The sequence below is a fragment of the Mustelus asterias genome, chromosome 1 (genome assembly GCF_964213995.1).
Source record: "Mustelus asterias chromosome 1, sMusAst1.hap1.1, whole genome shotgun sequence".
In the NCBI taxonomy this organism is placed as follows: domain Eukaryota; kingdom Metazoa; phylum Chordata; class Chondrichthyes; order Carcharhiniformes; family Triakidae; genus Mustelus; species Mustelus asterias.
Genome location: NC_135801.1, coordinates 15,998,740 through 16,015,337, shown reverse-complemented (window position 1 = coordinate 16,015,337; position 16,598 = coordinate 15,998,740). Strand labels below are relative to the sequence as shown.

General features: G+C 41.9%; 1 protein-coding gene across 2 annotated transcripts in view; it reads left to right on the top strand.

The window, feature by feature from the left end:
- hgsnat (heparan-alpha-glucosaminide N-acetyltransferase) overlaps nt 1–16,598 on the top strand; it is a 41,687-nt gene that overhangs the window by 18,462 nt on the left and 6,627 nt on the right. For both annotated transcript variants that reach the window (XR_013497481.1, XM_078209789.1), the window contains exons 10-16: nt 1,403–1,563; nt 6,680–6,795; nt 8,871–8,992; nt 11,762–11,888; nt 14,064–14,150; nt 15,648–15,725; nt 15,831–15,901. Coding sequence is in view for 1 of the 2 variants with exons in the window: in XM_078209789.1 (XP_078065915.1) it covers nt 1,403–1,563; nt 6,680–6,795; nt 8,871–8,992; nt 11,762–11,888; nt 14,064–14,150; nt 15,648–15,725; nt 15,831–15,901 (762 nt within the window). In the remaining variant the exon portion in view is untranslated. The remainder of the gene's footprint in view (nt 1–1,402; nt 1,564–6,679; nt 6,796–8,870; nt 8,993–11,761; nt 11,889–14,063; nt 14,151–15,647; nt 15,726–15,830; nt 15,902–16,598) is intronic.

Genomic DNA, 16,598 nt, shown 5'->3' with positions numbered 1-16,598 from the left:
GAGACTAGTAATTACTTTTTATAATCATAAATAACACAGATGTTCTCCGGGAAGATGTGGGTTGAAGGCTCATTTTGAGGACTGTCCGGTCTGACAGTTCAATATGATACTGAGGAAGTGCTGCCATGTCAGAGACGCCACCTTTCAGAGGTGGCTGTCTGCCAAAGCCCCAGGTGGACTTTAAAGATGGCACTGTTTTGAAGAAGAGCAGGGGAGTTCACCTCCGTTCCAGCCAACATTGATTCCTCAAGCAGCCTCACTAAAAATAGATTCTGGTCATGCTTGTGGGAGCTTGCCGAGTGCAAACAGACTGCCATGTTTCCTGCCTACTTTCTGGCTACTTTCCGATGTACTTCATTGGCTGTAAAGTGCTGTGGGACAAGGGGGCCAGTTAGCTCAATTGGTTGGACGGCTGGTTCGCGATGCGGAGCGATGCCAACAGCACAGGTTCAATTCCTGCATTGGCTGAGGTTATTCATTCGGGCCCCGCCTTCTCAACCTTGCCCCTCGCTGAAGGTGTGGTGACCTTCAGGGTTAAATCACCACCATCAGCTCACTCTCAAAGGGGTGGGTATCTGGGACTGTGGCGACATTTCAATTTGGAATGTCCTGAAGTTGTGTAAAACCTTTCTCTGGAGAAGTTGATGCAAAGAAAATGGTATAGCTGGCACTGACATGAAGTGAAAGTGAGATTTGTTTTACTGATGTACTTATTTTTAATGTGCTTTTCCAGTGAATTCATCCATTTTGAATGTTGGAAACAATTTGAATTCTTCAGAAATACAAATGATGCCGTAGCTACACAGGAGATGGGTTTCCACTCAATCAATTTAAACGAATAACATGAATCATAGAATCCCTGCAGTGCAGAAAGAAACAATCCCACCCAAGTCCTATCCCCATAACCCCATATATTTACCCCACTAATCTCCCTGACACTAAGGGGCAATTTACCATGGCCAATCCACCTAACCCGCATACCTTTGGAGTGTGGGAGGAAACTGGAGCACCCGAAGGAAACCCAAGCAGATGTGGGGAGAACGTGTAAACTCCACACAGAGACCCAAGGCCAGAATTGAACCCGGGTCCCTGGCGCTGTGCAGCAGCAGTGCTAACCATTGTACCATCCTAAGCTAGCTAAGCAACTTTGAATTAAGAGGAAAGCCTGGAGTGTATACCTTTAAACATGTATAAAAGAAGATGCTGTTTTTAATTAATTAATTTCATTCATTTAAATTGAAACAATGGAAAAACACCACCTGTGCAGTTTAATTAAAAATACATAATTTGTACTTCTGAAGAATTCAAATAGTTGCCAAGTTTAAAAACAAGTTGACATGCTTTTTGCTTTTGAATGTATGAATGTGCTTAATCAAGAGCGTTCTGGATTTAAATGCCCTAGGTTTGTGTTTATCATGGGAACATCTATTGCCCTCTCCCTGAACCCAGCATTGCAGGCTAACCGCTCCAGGTGGAGACTGCTGGGCAAAGTTGCTTGGAGAACTGCAGCCCTAGTACTACTTGGGATCTTTATCATCAACCCAAACTACTGCAAGGGGCCACGTAAGTGTTCATTTGGACACGTGCCTGACTGTTTAATCTGTTTTCTTTAAGTAGTGATAATCATTCAGCATTGCAGTCTCGCAACCTCCCATTTACAGTGTTCATTTAGTTACTTTCCAGTGGAACTGTGAGGCATACATCGGGGGAAATAGTTAATAGCATTCTCTGCTCCCAGCTCCCTTCATATATTAGGGGATTTTCACAGTAACATCGTTGCAGTGTTAATGTCAGCCTTGCTTGTGACTAATAAATATACTTTACTTTTTTCCTGTACCGGTACATGGGTTTGCACACATGAACTGATTTATTGCGTACACTTTTGAAAAGGAATTTAAATTTAAATTTAGAATTGGATCCTCTTTACAAAAAAAAATTACTGTGTTGTTGATGAACCGAGCATGGTCCCTTTTATTGCCCAAGAGGGCATTAAAAGTCAACTATATAGTGGGGGACAGAAGTCACATATAAGCCAGACTTGGGGGAGGTGTTTGTTTCCTTCCCTGAAGTACTTGCTGAATCGAGTTTGAATGACAACTGGAAGTTTTCAGTGGTGGTGTTTTGGCCCCTCGAGTATTCATTGAATTCAGTTTCCAATGGTGGAAGTTGAACTCCCAACCTCTGAATTATTAGTACAGTACTGTAACCACTTGGTTACATGCTTGAGGGATGGCTTGGATGGAAGCGGAAGGCAGGTGAATTCACGTATGTTGAAATTGTGAATGATTTTGATGGATTCAGTTTCCTGAATCTGCTGCATACGTGGAAACACAGAAGGAAGTTGATTAAGAGCAATCCAGCTTAATCTCACTTTCCGTTGGTCCGTAACCCTACAGGTTATGGTACTTCTGAGTGCATATGCAAATGTATATATTTAAATTTGATGGGGGTTTCTGTCTCTACCACCCTTTCCAGGAAGTGAATTCCAGGCCCCTATCACCCTTTGAGTTAAGATCTTTCTCCCCTCCAATCCTCCTTTCATTTATTTTTCGATCTATTCCCTGTGGTTAGCAACCCCTCTCTGTTAAGGGAAGGAGGTCTGTCATAACTTTACACACTTAAATTAAATCTCCCCTCGGCCTCCTCTTGCTAAGAAAATAAACCAGTCTATTCATCATTTCCTCATAGGAGAAATTGGCAACATTCTCATGACACTCTTGTGTACCGTCTCTAGTGTATTCACATCCTCCTTGTAATACTGAGCCCAGAATAATATGCACGAGGTGTTTACCATAGAAACCATAGAAAATTACAGCTCAGAAACAGGCCTTTTGGCCCTTCTTGTTTGTGCCGAACCATTTTTTGCCTAGTCCCACTGACCTGCACTTGGACCATATCCCTCCACACCCCTCTCAGTCATGAACCCGTCCAAGTTTTTCTTAAATGTTAAAAGCATTTACCACTTTATCCGGCAGCTCATTCCACACTCCCACCACTCTCTGCATGAAGAAGCCCCCCCTAATGTTCCCTTTAAACCTTTCTCCTTTCACCCTTAACCCATGCCCTCTGGTTTTTTTCTCCCCTAGCCTCAGTGGAAAAAGTCTGCTCGCATTCACTCTATCTACACCCATCAAAATCTTATACACCTCTATCAAATCTCCCCTCATTCTTCTACGCTCCAGGGAATAAAGTCCCAACCTATTCAATCTCTCTCTGTAACTCAGCTTCTCAAGTCCCGGCAACTTCCTTGTGAACCTTCTCTGCACTCTTTCAACCTTATTTACATCCTTCCTGTAACTAGGTGACCAAAACTGTACACAATACTCCAAATTCGGCCTCATCAATGCCTTATATAACCTTACCATAACACTCCAACTTTGATACTCGATACTCCGATTTATAAAGGCCAATGTACCAAAGGCACTCTTTACGACCCTATCCACCTGTGACGTCACTTTTAGGGAATTCTGTACCTATATTCCCAGATCCCTCTGTTCAACTGCACTCTTCAGAGTCCCACCGTTTACCCTGTACGTTCTACTTTGGTTTGTCTTTCCAATGTGCAATATCTCACACTTGTCTGTGTTAAATTCCATTTGCCATTTTTCAGCCCATTTTTCTAGTTGGTCCAAATCCCTCTGCAAGCTTTGAAAACCTTCCTCACTGTCCACTACACCTCCAATCTTTGTATCATCAGCAAACTTGCTGATCCAATTTACCACATTATTATCCAGATCATTGATCTAGATGACAAACAACAATGGACCCAACACCGATCCTTGCGGCACACCACTAGTCACAGGCCTCCACCCAGAGAAGCAATCCTCCACAACCACTCTCTGGCTTCTTCCATTGAGCCAGTGTCTAATCCAATTTACTACCTCCCCATGTATCCCATTTCACCCCTGTTTAATACAGTTCTAACCTCTTTGCTCTTATACCTTCCTTGACCAAGGCAGAGTATAAGTTTCTCGTATGTCGCTTTAATCATCCTATCTACCTGTCCTGCTACCTTAGGGATCTGTGGGCAAGCACTCCAAAATTTCTGTTTCTCTCTGCAATTCCGAGTCCTATCGTTTATTGTGTATCCTGTTGCATTCTCTCACACTTCTCTGGATTTAATTCTATTTCTTACTTTCCTGCTCCCCTGCTAAGTCTATTCATATCTTACTGCTTTCTTCCTCACTATCAACCATGTGGCCAATTTAATCTATAAACTTCTTAATCATGCCCCCTACATTTAAGCCTAAAATGTTGATATACGTCAAGAAAAGGAAAGGACTAAGCTCTGTGGAACCACATTATCTGCTTCCACGCACAAAGTTACCTTTTTAGCCTCTAATCGGCCCTCCTCTTTCCTTCATTATCTTGTTTTTTATGTATTTGTAAAGATTCCTTGCGTTTTACTTAGAAATATATTTCATGTCCTTTCTTGCTTCCCTAATTTCTTCTTCCATTTCACCCCTGTGCTTTCTATACTCCTGTATTCAGCTCTTTGCGTCTGATATAAACTTACCTCCTTTGGCTTATCTTATCCTGTGAGCTGTTTGACATCCAGGTGGCTCTAAACTTGAGTCATGCCCTTTTTCTTTGTGGGACCGTATTTATCCTAAACCACCTTCGTCTTCTTGAATGCTTCCCACTCGTTTGACACAGGTTTGTCTTCAAGAAGCTGTTTTCTGTCCACTTTTTCCAAATGGGACTGATGAGCATTAGATGCTAGAGCACTTAGTACTTTTTTTATTTTCCCTGCCAATGTTAAGTTTTCTCCTATAAATGGGGTTGTCTAATGGTCCTGACAGCATTGTAATACAATGATGATTTCTCCTTTTTTATGTATTATTTTCAAAGACCTAAAAGTTCTTGTATCCAATTGAGTTGGCCATGACCAGAGTTCTGTTGAATGAGGCGCGGAACACAGTTATAACCTGATGAGTTGTCAGAATATTGTTGAAAAGAGAGACGTGTTGCTGAAGCTTTTCATTTTGCACTCATCCAGACAAGGGCAAGAATCTCAAGTTCAAACGATCATAAATTTTACTACAAAAGAAGATGGCGCTGATTGGTTGGCAAGTCAACAATAATTGGCGGCAATCAGTTGAGCTTAGAATGTGACTCATTCTCGCTTGCTTAAAGTGGCATATGTTCATACTCAGGGGTCTACTTTCTGCAAACAAAAGGAATATGTTCAAGCCTTGTGCCATTTGAATTACCAAAGAGCTTTGGAGCCTATTGCTCCCTGTTGCTTTCCATACAACAGCACCTCAGTCAATCAACTGGCACCCTTTCTCCCGTGGTATAAATTGTTGTTTGAAATGTGGCATTCTTGCATTTGTCCTGATGAATCCAAGATGAAAACCTTCAGCACCATGTTGTTCTTTTCAGCAATGTTCCAAGTTCTACACTCACAAGCGACAGTTGCTAGAATATTAAAGGTCTGTTGAAAATGATTCACTTGATGATTTGTGAATCCAGGTTGGTGCAGCACAGCAGGCTGAGGATTAATGCAATGACAATTTATTTTCATTGCTTTGGTTCCATTTCATGGCAGCCTCCTAATTGCTCACTAATTTTGCCAGCTGAGGGTATGAAAGGATCATGGAACAAGGCAGCTTGGTGGAGTTAAACTGCGATGGTGGCGGATCAAGTTGGAGGCACTGAACGACCTCCTCCTGTTCCTGTAGTTACTCATTTGGGACAGTGGGTTAACGCTGCCAATTAGCATTGAATTTAGACAGAACATTATTTTTGTGAACACTGGTGCATTAAAAGCTTCTTAGTTTTTAATGTTTAAGTTTATCTGTTTATTTGTTTATTTATTAGTGTCACAAGTAGGCTTACACTTGCACTGCAATGACGCTACTATGAAAATCCCCTAGAGGTACCAGGGAATTATGTTCAATGAGAATAGTTTTTATGGAAGTTTGATACAACTTATAAAATGAGCTTTCAACATGCAATCCCCCTTGAGTGCACAAGAGTACTGCAGGAGATAGCATCAAGATAGCATCAAGAATGCAACCTTCTTCTGAGGCAATTAATTGAATTCTCTCTGCACAGTGGTTTTATCTACCATCACGGAGGGAAATTGGGGGGATTTTGAGCAGGAGGAGTCTTATGGAAGAAGTGAACCTCCCCGAGGCATTCAGTGTTTTGGGGTTGAGCCAGGGCAGGGGAAGCTGAGCAAACTGAGAAAAGACCAATTCAGGAAGCCCCGTTGCAGCATAATTAGAGCCCGTGTCCCCAGATCTCATTCCATGTGAAGTCAGGAGAAACTAAAGTGTTCCTCCCTGCTTCCATAGTAGAATTGTGACCATTGACACCCCAAGCTCGCCCCTGAAGAGTAATGGATAAATAGATTGTATAGGGATTCAGGAAGGCAGCATGTTGATCAGAATATTTTGTGTCATCAGCCGGATAAATATCTAGTTGGAAGAATGTTGAAAGGACAGATAGGAATCTGTGTTTGAAAGTTAGCCAATCAATTATGTAAAATAAAAGGGGAAATGCATACTCTCAATTTTACACAGTTTGACTTTTTTGAGAGGGGCTAGGGCTAAAAAAAAAATCTATAACTTGTTCTCAAGAGGATGAACGGTTGATGGAATCATCTGTGGAAGGTACAGGCTCAATGGACTGAAGAGTTGTTTCTGATTCTGTTTTTTCCTCTTCCACATAGTTTCCTGGGATACCCTGCGGATCCCTGGTGTACTTCAGAGGCTGGGTTTGACCTACGGTGTGGTTGCTGTCATGGAGCTGCTGTGTGGAAAATGCTGGCCTGAAGTTCTCTCATTGGTAAAGAAACTTTTGATATGTTTCTCTGCAACCTAGGTTCACAGTCGAATAAATGTGATATTTCATTCTTCGCTTTCAGCAGTGTGTTAAGTTCTGTACAAAGACAATTGTCATTCTTTGTTAACTTGTATGTATGTGTTTCAAAATTATGAATGTTCATGAAGAGTATTTAGCCCATGAACTGCTTGGAGTTGGTAACGAGTCCTTGTTAAGGACAAGGGATGGTGCAATTTTGGGATGGGATACCTTAGCATTTTCTCAGTAGTGGTATTTGTGTCGCAAAGCATGCTGCTTGTACTCAAGTGAGTATTGGAGGAACCTAGAGCACTCAGCACTGTTCAAATTTCAGACGTTAAGCTTGTCTCCTGATAATTTGCTTGCTAGTCACAAGAGTAGGAACATGTGAATTACGAGCAGAAGTAGGCAAATTCAGCCCTTCGAGCCTTCAGATCATGGCTGATCTCTCCCTGGTCTCAAATCCATCTCCCCACCTGTTCCCCATAATCCCTCTTTCCCTTTTTATATGGGAAATACATCTATCTCCCTCTTGAAACCATTTAACAATTCAGACTCCACCGTGCTATGGGGCAGCAAGTTCCACAAATGCACCACCCTCTGCGAGAAGTAGTTTTTCCTCATTTCAGTTTTAAATCTACCACTTTGCAACCAATATCTGTGACCTCTTGTTCTAGATTGCTCTGAGAGGAAACATTTCATCTACATTTAGTTTATCAGTCTCTTAAAATTTTATATACCTTGATCAGATCCCCTCTCATCTTTCTAAACTCCAGCAAGTACGAGGCCAAACTGTTTAATCTCTCCTCATCCCCAGAATCAATCTGGTGAACCTTCTCTGAACTGCCTCCAATGCCACCACATCCTTTTTCAAATAAGGAGATCAAAACGGGACAGAATACTCCAGATGTGGTCTCACCAACACTCTATACACTTGCAACAACACTTCTCTACTCTTATACTCCAGTCCTTTTGCAATAAATGCCAACATCCCATTTGCCTTTATTACATGCTGCACTTGCATACCGACTTTCTGTGATTCATGAACATAGACACCCAGATCCCTCTGCCTGGACACATTTTGAATCTGTTTTCCATTTAGGTAATTTGCTTTTCTATTTTTCTGCCAAAATGGATACCCTCATTTATCCACATTAAACTCCATCTGCTAAATTTTGGTGGTAGTTCTATAGCATAACCCACTATGCTGCATTGTGATATGCAGCATAATGGGTTATGGAACGTAGAGTGAACTCGTGTTACACTGGAGTTGCTGCAATCCAAATTATAAAGTTACAAGGTTTGCTGCAGTAAATTGTCCTCTGCTCTTGACGCAGCAGCGAGTAATGTGGGGGCAGTCGTGTAGTGGCTGCTGGATTGTTAATACCAAGGCCTGAATTAATAATCCAAAGAACGTCATTTCAAATTCCACCAATTTGAAATCCATTTTACGAGAAATCTGGAAATTGAGTTGGTGCTAATTAAAATGACCATGAATTTATAATATTTCTGAAATCCCAAATGGTTCATTCATTTGGGGATGGCACCTGCAGTTCTTGCCTGTTTTGATCTGTATGTAATTCCTGTCCCACACCAACCAAGTTGACTTTTATTAGCCTACTTCAAAGGGCTGGTTGTTTCAACCAGCATTACAAGGTGACCCACTACCTTCTTGGGATAACTAAGAATGGGCAATAAATGCCAACCTAGCCAGCAAATGCACATATCCCATCAATAAATATTTTTTTAAAACACTGTCCTTTGTACTTTGCCTTATTTTCCATCAAAGCTGTGTGTATGTGGTTTAAGAATTAGTTATGAGGGAACAATAGCCTCTATTGGATTAATGTTGGATGAACTGGCATTAACTTTTAGTTTGGCTCCTTTAGTGCAAGTGAGGGCTGATGAAAGCTGCAAACTTGAAAGACCCTCGGACACTTTTCATATCAATTAGAATTTTTGCAATGGGTTTCTTTTTAAAGTTCCTGTTATTGAGACATGATCCCTGCAACTACAAATGACCTTGCATTATTTCAACATTTGGCTTTCTATTTTTGTAGGACAGCTGGTGGTCTCCAGTCAGGGATGTTTTGATCTACTGGCCCCAGTGGATCTTGATTCTGATGTTGGAGTGTGTCTGGCTTTGTCTGACTTTCCTGCTGCCTGTGCCAGATTGCCCACGGTAAGTCCTCATTTCCCTGTGGTTACTTGAGTAGAGCAAGTGATTTATTTCCCAATGGGGGAATTTAGTGCCCAGTGAGGGGAGAAACGAGATGGCCACATGCCATCGTTTTCCAAACTGGAGGTCTCGGGGCTGCAGGTGGTTCCTCCAAAACCACCATCTGTTGACACTAATAAGACTTCCTGGAATTGTGCCACGGTATTTTGAAAGCCATGAGGGAGTAGAATGGGTGGGAGTAGAGCGGGAATGTATTTTCAGTCGTTCTGCCATTGCTATTCAACTGTCGCCTTTTAAGAATAAACTGAAGTGACCTGGGGCATTTTTGTGCTTTTAAGATTCCATGTAGGTGTGCTTTCTATTGGTTGCATCCAATTAAGATATCTTCTCGATTCTTGAGGATTATTCTTCCACTAGTGCTGATGGGTCAAGCGGGGTTTGGTTTCTCTCATTGTTGACCATGTACAAGCTCAGCGTACTAAACCGGTTTTTTTAATACATTCATTTTTACAACGTGGATGTTGCTGGCATTTATTGCTCATTCTTCGTTTGTCCTATCTCTCATGCCCTTTCTTGTCCATGAGATCCCCATCCTGCTGCCTTGCATCTGTTCCCAACAAAGTACTCAGCTTCTCTTCCCAGCTCTCATGTTAGCTGGCGTTATTACCAATTCTGTCTCCTCAGATCTGTCCCCCACTGCTTCAGACATGCCATCATCATTCATCTCAATAAACCAATTCTTGACCCCTCTGTCCTGGCAAACTACTGTCCCATCTTCAACCACTCTTTGGAGAGGAAAGATCTTGAACATGTCACCTCCCAAATTCATGCCCATCTTCCCCAGAACGTCATGTTTGAATCCTTCCAGTCAGGGTCCTGCCCCTTCCACAGTAATAGGATGGCTATTATCAAAGTTACACATGGGAACCAAGCAATTATGATGAAGGAAAATTGTCCCTCCTAGTTCCCTTTGACCTGTTTGCAGCCTTTGATACAGTTGATCACACTATCCTCCTCCAAATCATCATCCAGTTAGATTAGATGGGACTGCATTTTGTTGGTTCCATTCTTATTTATCTAATTGAAACCAGAGAATCACCATTCTCCCATTCCTGTACATTTACCTTTGTCCTCCAAGGATCTGTCCTTGGGGCCCCTCCTATTTCTTATCCATGTGCTGTCCTTTGGTACCATCATCTGAAATTATAATATTAGTTTCCACGTTTCCCCTGACGGCATTCAGCTTTACCTCAGCAGCACCTCTCGACCCTTCCACAGTATCAGAGTTGTTGGGTTACTTCTCTGACATTCAGTACTGGATGAGCAGACATTTTCTTCAGTTAAATATTGGAAATACTGAAGCCATTGTCTTTGGTCCTTCTCCCTGACTGCCTAAGGCTGAAGCAGTCTGCTTGTGATCTTGGTGTCAGATTTGGCTCGAAGATGAACTTTCAATCACCACTGCTGCCACGAAGACCACTTGTTTCCAGCTTCATGACATCACACATCTCCAAACCTGCTTCAGATCCTCTGCTGCTGACTGCTTTATTAATTCCTACGTTTGCTGACTGCTTTATTAATTCCTACGTTTTCTCCAGACTTAATTATCCTAATGTTCTGCTGACCAGCCTCCACATTCTACCTTCTGTAAATTTGAGGATATCCAAAACTCTGTATCCTAACTCATTCATGGCAACATGAACCACATGGGCCTTGTATCCAGGTAGAAATGTGGATTAACTATCCTTGAATCCTTGAGACCCCCACCTCTCTCTCATCTTGGAAGTAAGTGGACAGTTTAAGGCATAACTGTTTACAACTCAACATTCTCAACACTTCTTGGGACTTTGGAGACTTGCACTCTAACCACTTTTGGTACATAAGCTGCTGCTATTGTCTCCAAGTGTAAACACCTTGTGCCACCCTCGCATTAAAACAACCTGGGCACCCTGTAATCTCTAACAATCATCCACCCAGGTTTGCTGTCAGGCAAACTTCAGAACATGTCACCTGACCCCCCTTCATTTTACCTGAAAGACACAGTCCCAACACATCATACCCTTGTAGACCTCATAATTGTAACAAATTCCAAGTTGCCCTGAGTAGTGCATTACTGTTTCAAAAATTGAATGCCATTCTGGCTAAATTACTACAGTGATTTCAAAAGTACTGAATTAGTTGTAAAATGCTTTGGAACAAATTTCTAATATGAAAAGGGTGGCACAGTGGTTAGCACTGCTGCTGGGTCCCAGGGACCCAGGTTCGATTCCTGGCTTGGGTTACTGTCTGTGTGGAGTTTGCACTTTCTCCCCATGTCTGCGTGGGTTTCCTCCGGGTGCTCCGGTTTCCTCCCACAGTCTGAAAGATGTGCTGGTTAGGTGCATTGACCCGAACAGGCGCCCGAGTATGGCGACGAGGGGAATTTCACAGTAACTTCATTGCAGCATTAATGTAAGCCTTACTTGTGACTAATAAATTAACTTTACTTTTACTTTAAAAGTAAAGTTTGATGCATCTCTCTCTTAATGTGCCAAAGGAATGGAAACCCAGGGCATCCCTTTCCATACCAGTAGCACAAGAACTGATTCCATTGGCCCCCATCCCTGCCCTGCCTGAGACCAGCACGCTTAGCTTGGCCCAGGATTTGAACAGGTGGCCTTTCTAGCTTCCTCTGCTGGGCCATCCAATGCCACTTGTGCTGTTCTTCTTTTCCTCTCATCAAATCTCTTGTCAAAATGTAATTGTAATAAATGTAATTTATTTGCTTATTAGAGGTTACCTCGGTCCTGGCGGAATTGGAAACTTTGGGCAGTTTGCTAATTGTACTGGAGGAGCAGCAGGGTACGTTGATCGGTGGCTCTTTGGAGAAAAGCACATTTATCAACACCCTTCTTGCAAGGTAAAGAGCTGCTGAATTTTACTCTTAGTTGGTGTCCTATAAATGTGTTTTTTTTTTCTCCTTTTGTGTAATGAAGTGTTTCATTTTTGTGGTTACTTTTGTTTGAGTTGGAAAGCAGAGGCCTTGTTTTCAATGGTGGTGGGGTGCAATTCACTGTTTTGCTGAATTGTTTATTCGTGGGACATGGACGTCGCTGGCTAGGCCAGCATTTATTGCCCATCCCTAGTTTCCCTTGAAACTGAGTGGTTTGCTAGGCCATTTCAGAGGGCAGTTGAGAGTCAACCACATTGCTGTGGCTCCGGAGTCACATGTAGGCCAGACCAGGTAAGGACAACAGATTTCCTTCCCTAAAGGACATTAGTGAACCAGATGGGTTTTTCAGACATTGGTTTCCCGATAATTAAATCCGGAAAGAAGGTAAGAAGCTCCCAACAGGGAGAAACAACTCTTTTACAATGGGAGAAGACAGCTCAATATCAAACAGCATCGAGGCTGAGTGACCTGGTGCTACCATCTTTAGTTTCCCCCTCTCAGCTCCCCTCTTGCTCATCCTTGGTTACGCCTTCAGCCGCTGATATTTCAATTCCTATTGCAGATCGGGCTTTAAGTGGCATGTAATTGTTTTCTGTTGACCTCTTCCCAGTGTGGCTGAGACTAGTAGATCACTGCAGTGAAAGATCAGCGCCTGTATCCCTGTTAGTCCAGTGTGCTGACTGAAAATGTCCATTTCGCACGAGGGCACGGTTTTGAGATTGATATCACAATGAGCTGCAATACTAAATAGATGTGTAGTTAAAGCTCAAAATGTTCAAAATGAAACTCCTTTACAGCATCCTGAAAGGAAGTAATGGAGCTGTTGGTAATTTGTGTCTCTTTGTTTGTCGGCTGTAAAGGACTGGTCAAACTAAACTGCATCATTAACTTATTGGGTAATTTTGCAATGGTGATTAAAAATGATCATGTATTGAATCTGAAACCCAGAGCAACCAACTGTTCAGTCCCTGTTGTAATGCAGAAGGAAAGGATATGACCTATTTCAGTGCAACTATCCACTTCTGGCTGTGGTCAAATCTTGCAAGACATGGGTAAGATGGGTATAGAGGGATATGGACCAAATGCGTGCAGTTGGGACTAGCTTTAAAAAAAAAAAGGTGGCATGGACAAGTTGGGCCGAAGGGCATGTTTCCATGCTGTAAATCTCTATGACTCTGAGAAGACGCATTCCAGACATTTTGTAGAATAACTGTACAGAGAATAATCGGTCCATGTGTCAATGCATCAATCAAATAATGTACAGGGGCGGCGGTGGGGGGCGAGCGGTTCTTACTGGAAAAAGTGTGCCTGTGGATGCTGTGCTGTTCAAGGTAGGTAACTTCTTGTTGTTGAAATTATAAGCTCTACTGCAAATGAGCCTAGTATTACAGTTCTATTTGCGTGGCTGCCCATTCCTACCTTTTCCTTACAACGTCTCCCTGGAAATCTGGTGACTCCCAATAATGGAGGGTCAAAATGTTTTTGTGTGTACTTGAAACCGTTACAATAGCAATATCACTTCTGACTGAACTGAAAACGATCACTTTTTTCTTGTGCCTGAACCAGTTTGAATCTTTTTGTGTTGCTGTTTATCTCTCTCTCTCTCTCTCTCTCTCTCTCCTCCTCCCCCCCCCCCCCCCCGAGTGTTGGGAGAAATGTAGCATTTTATAAACCCGTATTAATACGACCAACCCTCTTTATAGTGAACATGGCTAATTAACTCCTGAACGAATTAAAACCTCGGGATTGTTCAAAATACATGGTGAAAAATGTGTTATGGAAGAGGCAGCCTTCAAGGGGCCAAGAGATTATACACTGACTGGAGCTAATGAGGGGAATCAGCCCCATGTACAAAGGTAGTTTTTTGATCTCCCTTGTGTTCACATATAACCCACAAGTCTCCCAGAGAATGACTACGAAGGTTTGAGTTATCAGAGGAACATCATAACCCAACAAACCATTTCAACACGACCTGAGTCTAAATAAATTCAAATGAAGAAATGTTTGCCATTCTTCTCTTTTCCTGTCAGGATTATGTTCTTTGAATTAAACAGTTTTATGAAGCCTGTTCCTTCTGTTTTAAAATAGTTTTGCATTTTATGATTGAGATGAAGTAAACTTTCAATTATTTTTATTTTGAAGATACTTTATCACACTACAGTGCCATTTGATCCTGAGAACTTGCTGGGACTAATCAACTCGATTGTGATGGCATTTCTGGGACTACAGGTAACAGTCACTGAGCAACAGTGAGGGTCTTTAAACAGTATGTACCTATAAGTTGTCATGAGATGTGAATATACTGCTCCCATTGAAATATATAAACTACTGTGATAACTGTGCTATTGCTATAGATATATGTTTCATGCTTAAGGGGTCTGTTTACAGGTTCAGCTCTATTCTGCAGGCAGTCGGTGTGTCTGGAAAACATTTAGCTCAGATGCTGGGAAAGCAGGAAAATTACTCATTTTAGCCACATCGTGTTTACTTAGGAGGGAGCGTATAGATTTTTGTTTATAGCTGATTTCTCCTAGGGTTTTTGATTAGGTTGATTGACAGGGACATGTGATAATGTGGTTACTGGGAGGAGCTAGGTCTGTAGGCAAGAAAACAGCTTTTCAGTTTTTAGCTGGGAATTGTTTGAGGACAGAGGCTTGTACAAGCTGCTGTAAAACAGCTTTTGGAGAAAATGGGTCGGTTGCAGTTGAAGCCTGGTTGAAGTCAGAAGGAATTTGCAGGCTTCTGGAACTCCATCACACTCTGAAAGCTTCACGACTGTCTACACCTATTATAGCAAGGAAACCTGGGTTGGCTAGTTGTATTTATTTAAAAGTGGATTCGATTTATGCATGAATGGGGTGTAATTGGAACTAGAACAGGGGTAAGCTAGAAAGTAAAGTTGTTACCTTCCATTTTTAAATATTGTTCAACTGTCGACGGTTAAGCTGATTCATTTGTTAGAGTTGCAGGCCAGCCAGCGATGCCATGTGCCACGATTGAATAATAAAAAAAATTAAACTGTTATTTTTTAAAAAGTTTGTTTTACTATAGAAGATACCTACTTTGTCATGCCTGGAGCGAAACATCCTAGCCTCGTATATTTATGCCAATTAGCAAAATTGTTCAGGTCTGGTCTGGCTTCATAATATACCTTGGGGTTCTTGTTTGGGACCCAAACACCATTCTGTCATTACTGTCTGAGGAACTGGGGTGAAGGATTGAGCTCTGTTGTATTCTGTCATGGAAAGGTCGAGTGGAACTACATTCCCCTCGGTTCATGCAAACCCCATGTTGCTGCCAGTGAATGGATTGAATTTTGAGACAGGCTGCTGGAGGGTAGATATTTCTAGTGATTGGGATTTTGTTAACAGGTCCATTCTCCTCCTCCCTTTTGTATGCTTCCAAGAAAGTTTTGAAGCGGCTTTGATTTGTTTTCAAATAGTTTTGTGCAAAGTTGCACACTTGCACATTCTGGGCTTAGAAACAAAGAATAACTTGAGTTTATAAAGCACCTTTCATTATATTTGGGACATCCCAAAATGTTTAACTACTGTTGAAGCGTAGTCACCATTATAGTGTTGGAATGACACTGAACATAGCTAGTCCCGTGGTTAAGTACAGGAATCAGAAGCTGTATCCACCCAATGCCTTTTTTCAATACATGTCAAACCTCAAAATTACAACATCAAGAAATAAATATTTCAATGTGATTTTCTTTCTCTACAGGCTGGGAAGATTTTCATTATTTACAGAGGTCAAAATAAGCAGATTGCGCTGAGATTTTTCATTTGGAGCATATTACTAGTGAGTGAATTTGAGAGAAAAACCTTTGGTAGATCAAGTAAAGAACCTTGTGCTGGTGAAGTGTTTCTTGATTGTCTAATCTCTTGATCTCTTTGTTAACCCTAGGGTACTATTTCAGCCATCCTTACAAAATGTTCTAAAGATCACGGTTTCATTCCAGTCAATAAGAATTTATGGTACGTACGTTGTCACATTAAACGAGTGATTTTGCCCAGCACTGCAGGCAGTTCAATGCTGCAAATGTTGCCACGAGCCCCGTGCAATCTGACCACCTGTCTGAAATGGATGTTTCGTAGCAGAATTGCAGTTTTTTGAGTGACTTGTTTGTCCTACTGTCTGCAAAAGATCTGCTTCAGAAATCTGTAGTGAGGGATTTATTCCCAGCAGTGCAAAGAGGTCGTGATGAGTTTGTGTGCGATGAGCTATATAAAGGTATTTTTTTTAATGAATCCTGGAGTAATATTGTTCCCAATGAAGAACTGCTAGGCGAAAGTGCAATTTCTGTTTTTCTTTGTTCATGGGATGTGGGTGTCGCTGGCTGGGTCAGCATTTATTGTCCATCCCTGAGAGTATTTAAGAGTCACCCACATTACTGTGGGTCTGGAGTCATATGTCGGCCAGACCAGGTAAGGACGGCAGATTTCCTTCCCTAAAGGACATTAGTGAACCAGATGGGTTTTCACGACAATTGACAATGATTTCATGATCATCATAGATTTTTTTCAAATTTCAGCATCTGCAGTGGTGGGATTTGAACCCCGGTCCCCAGAGCATTACCCTGGGTTTCTGGAATTCTAATCCATCAACAATACCACTGTACCACCATCTCTACTGGTAGTGTGTCAGGGAGTGTTATGTAACTGGATCATCATT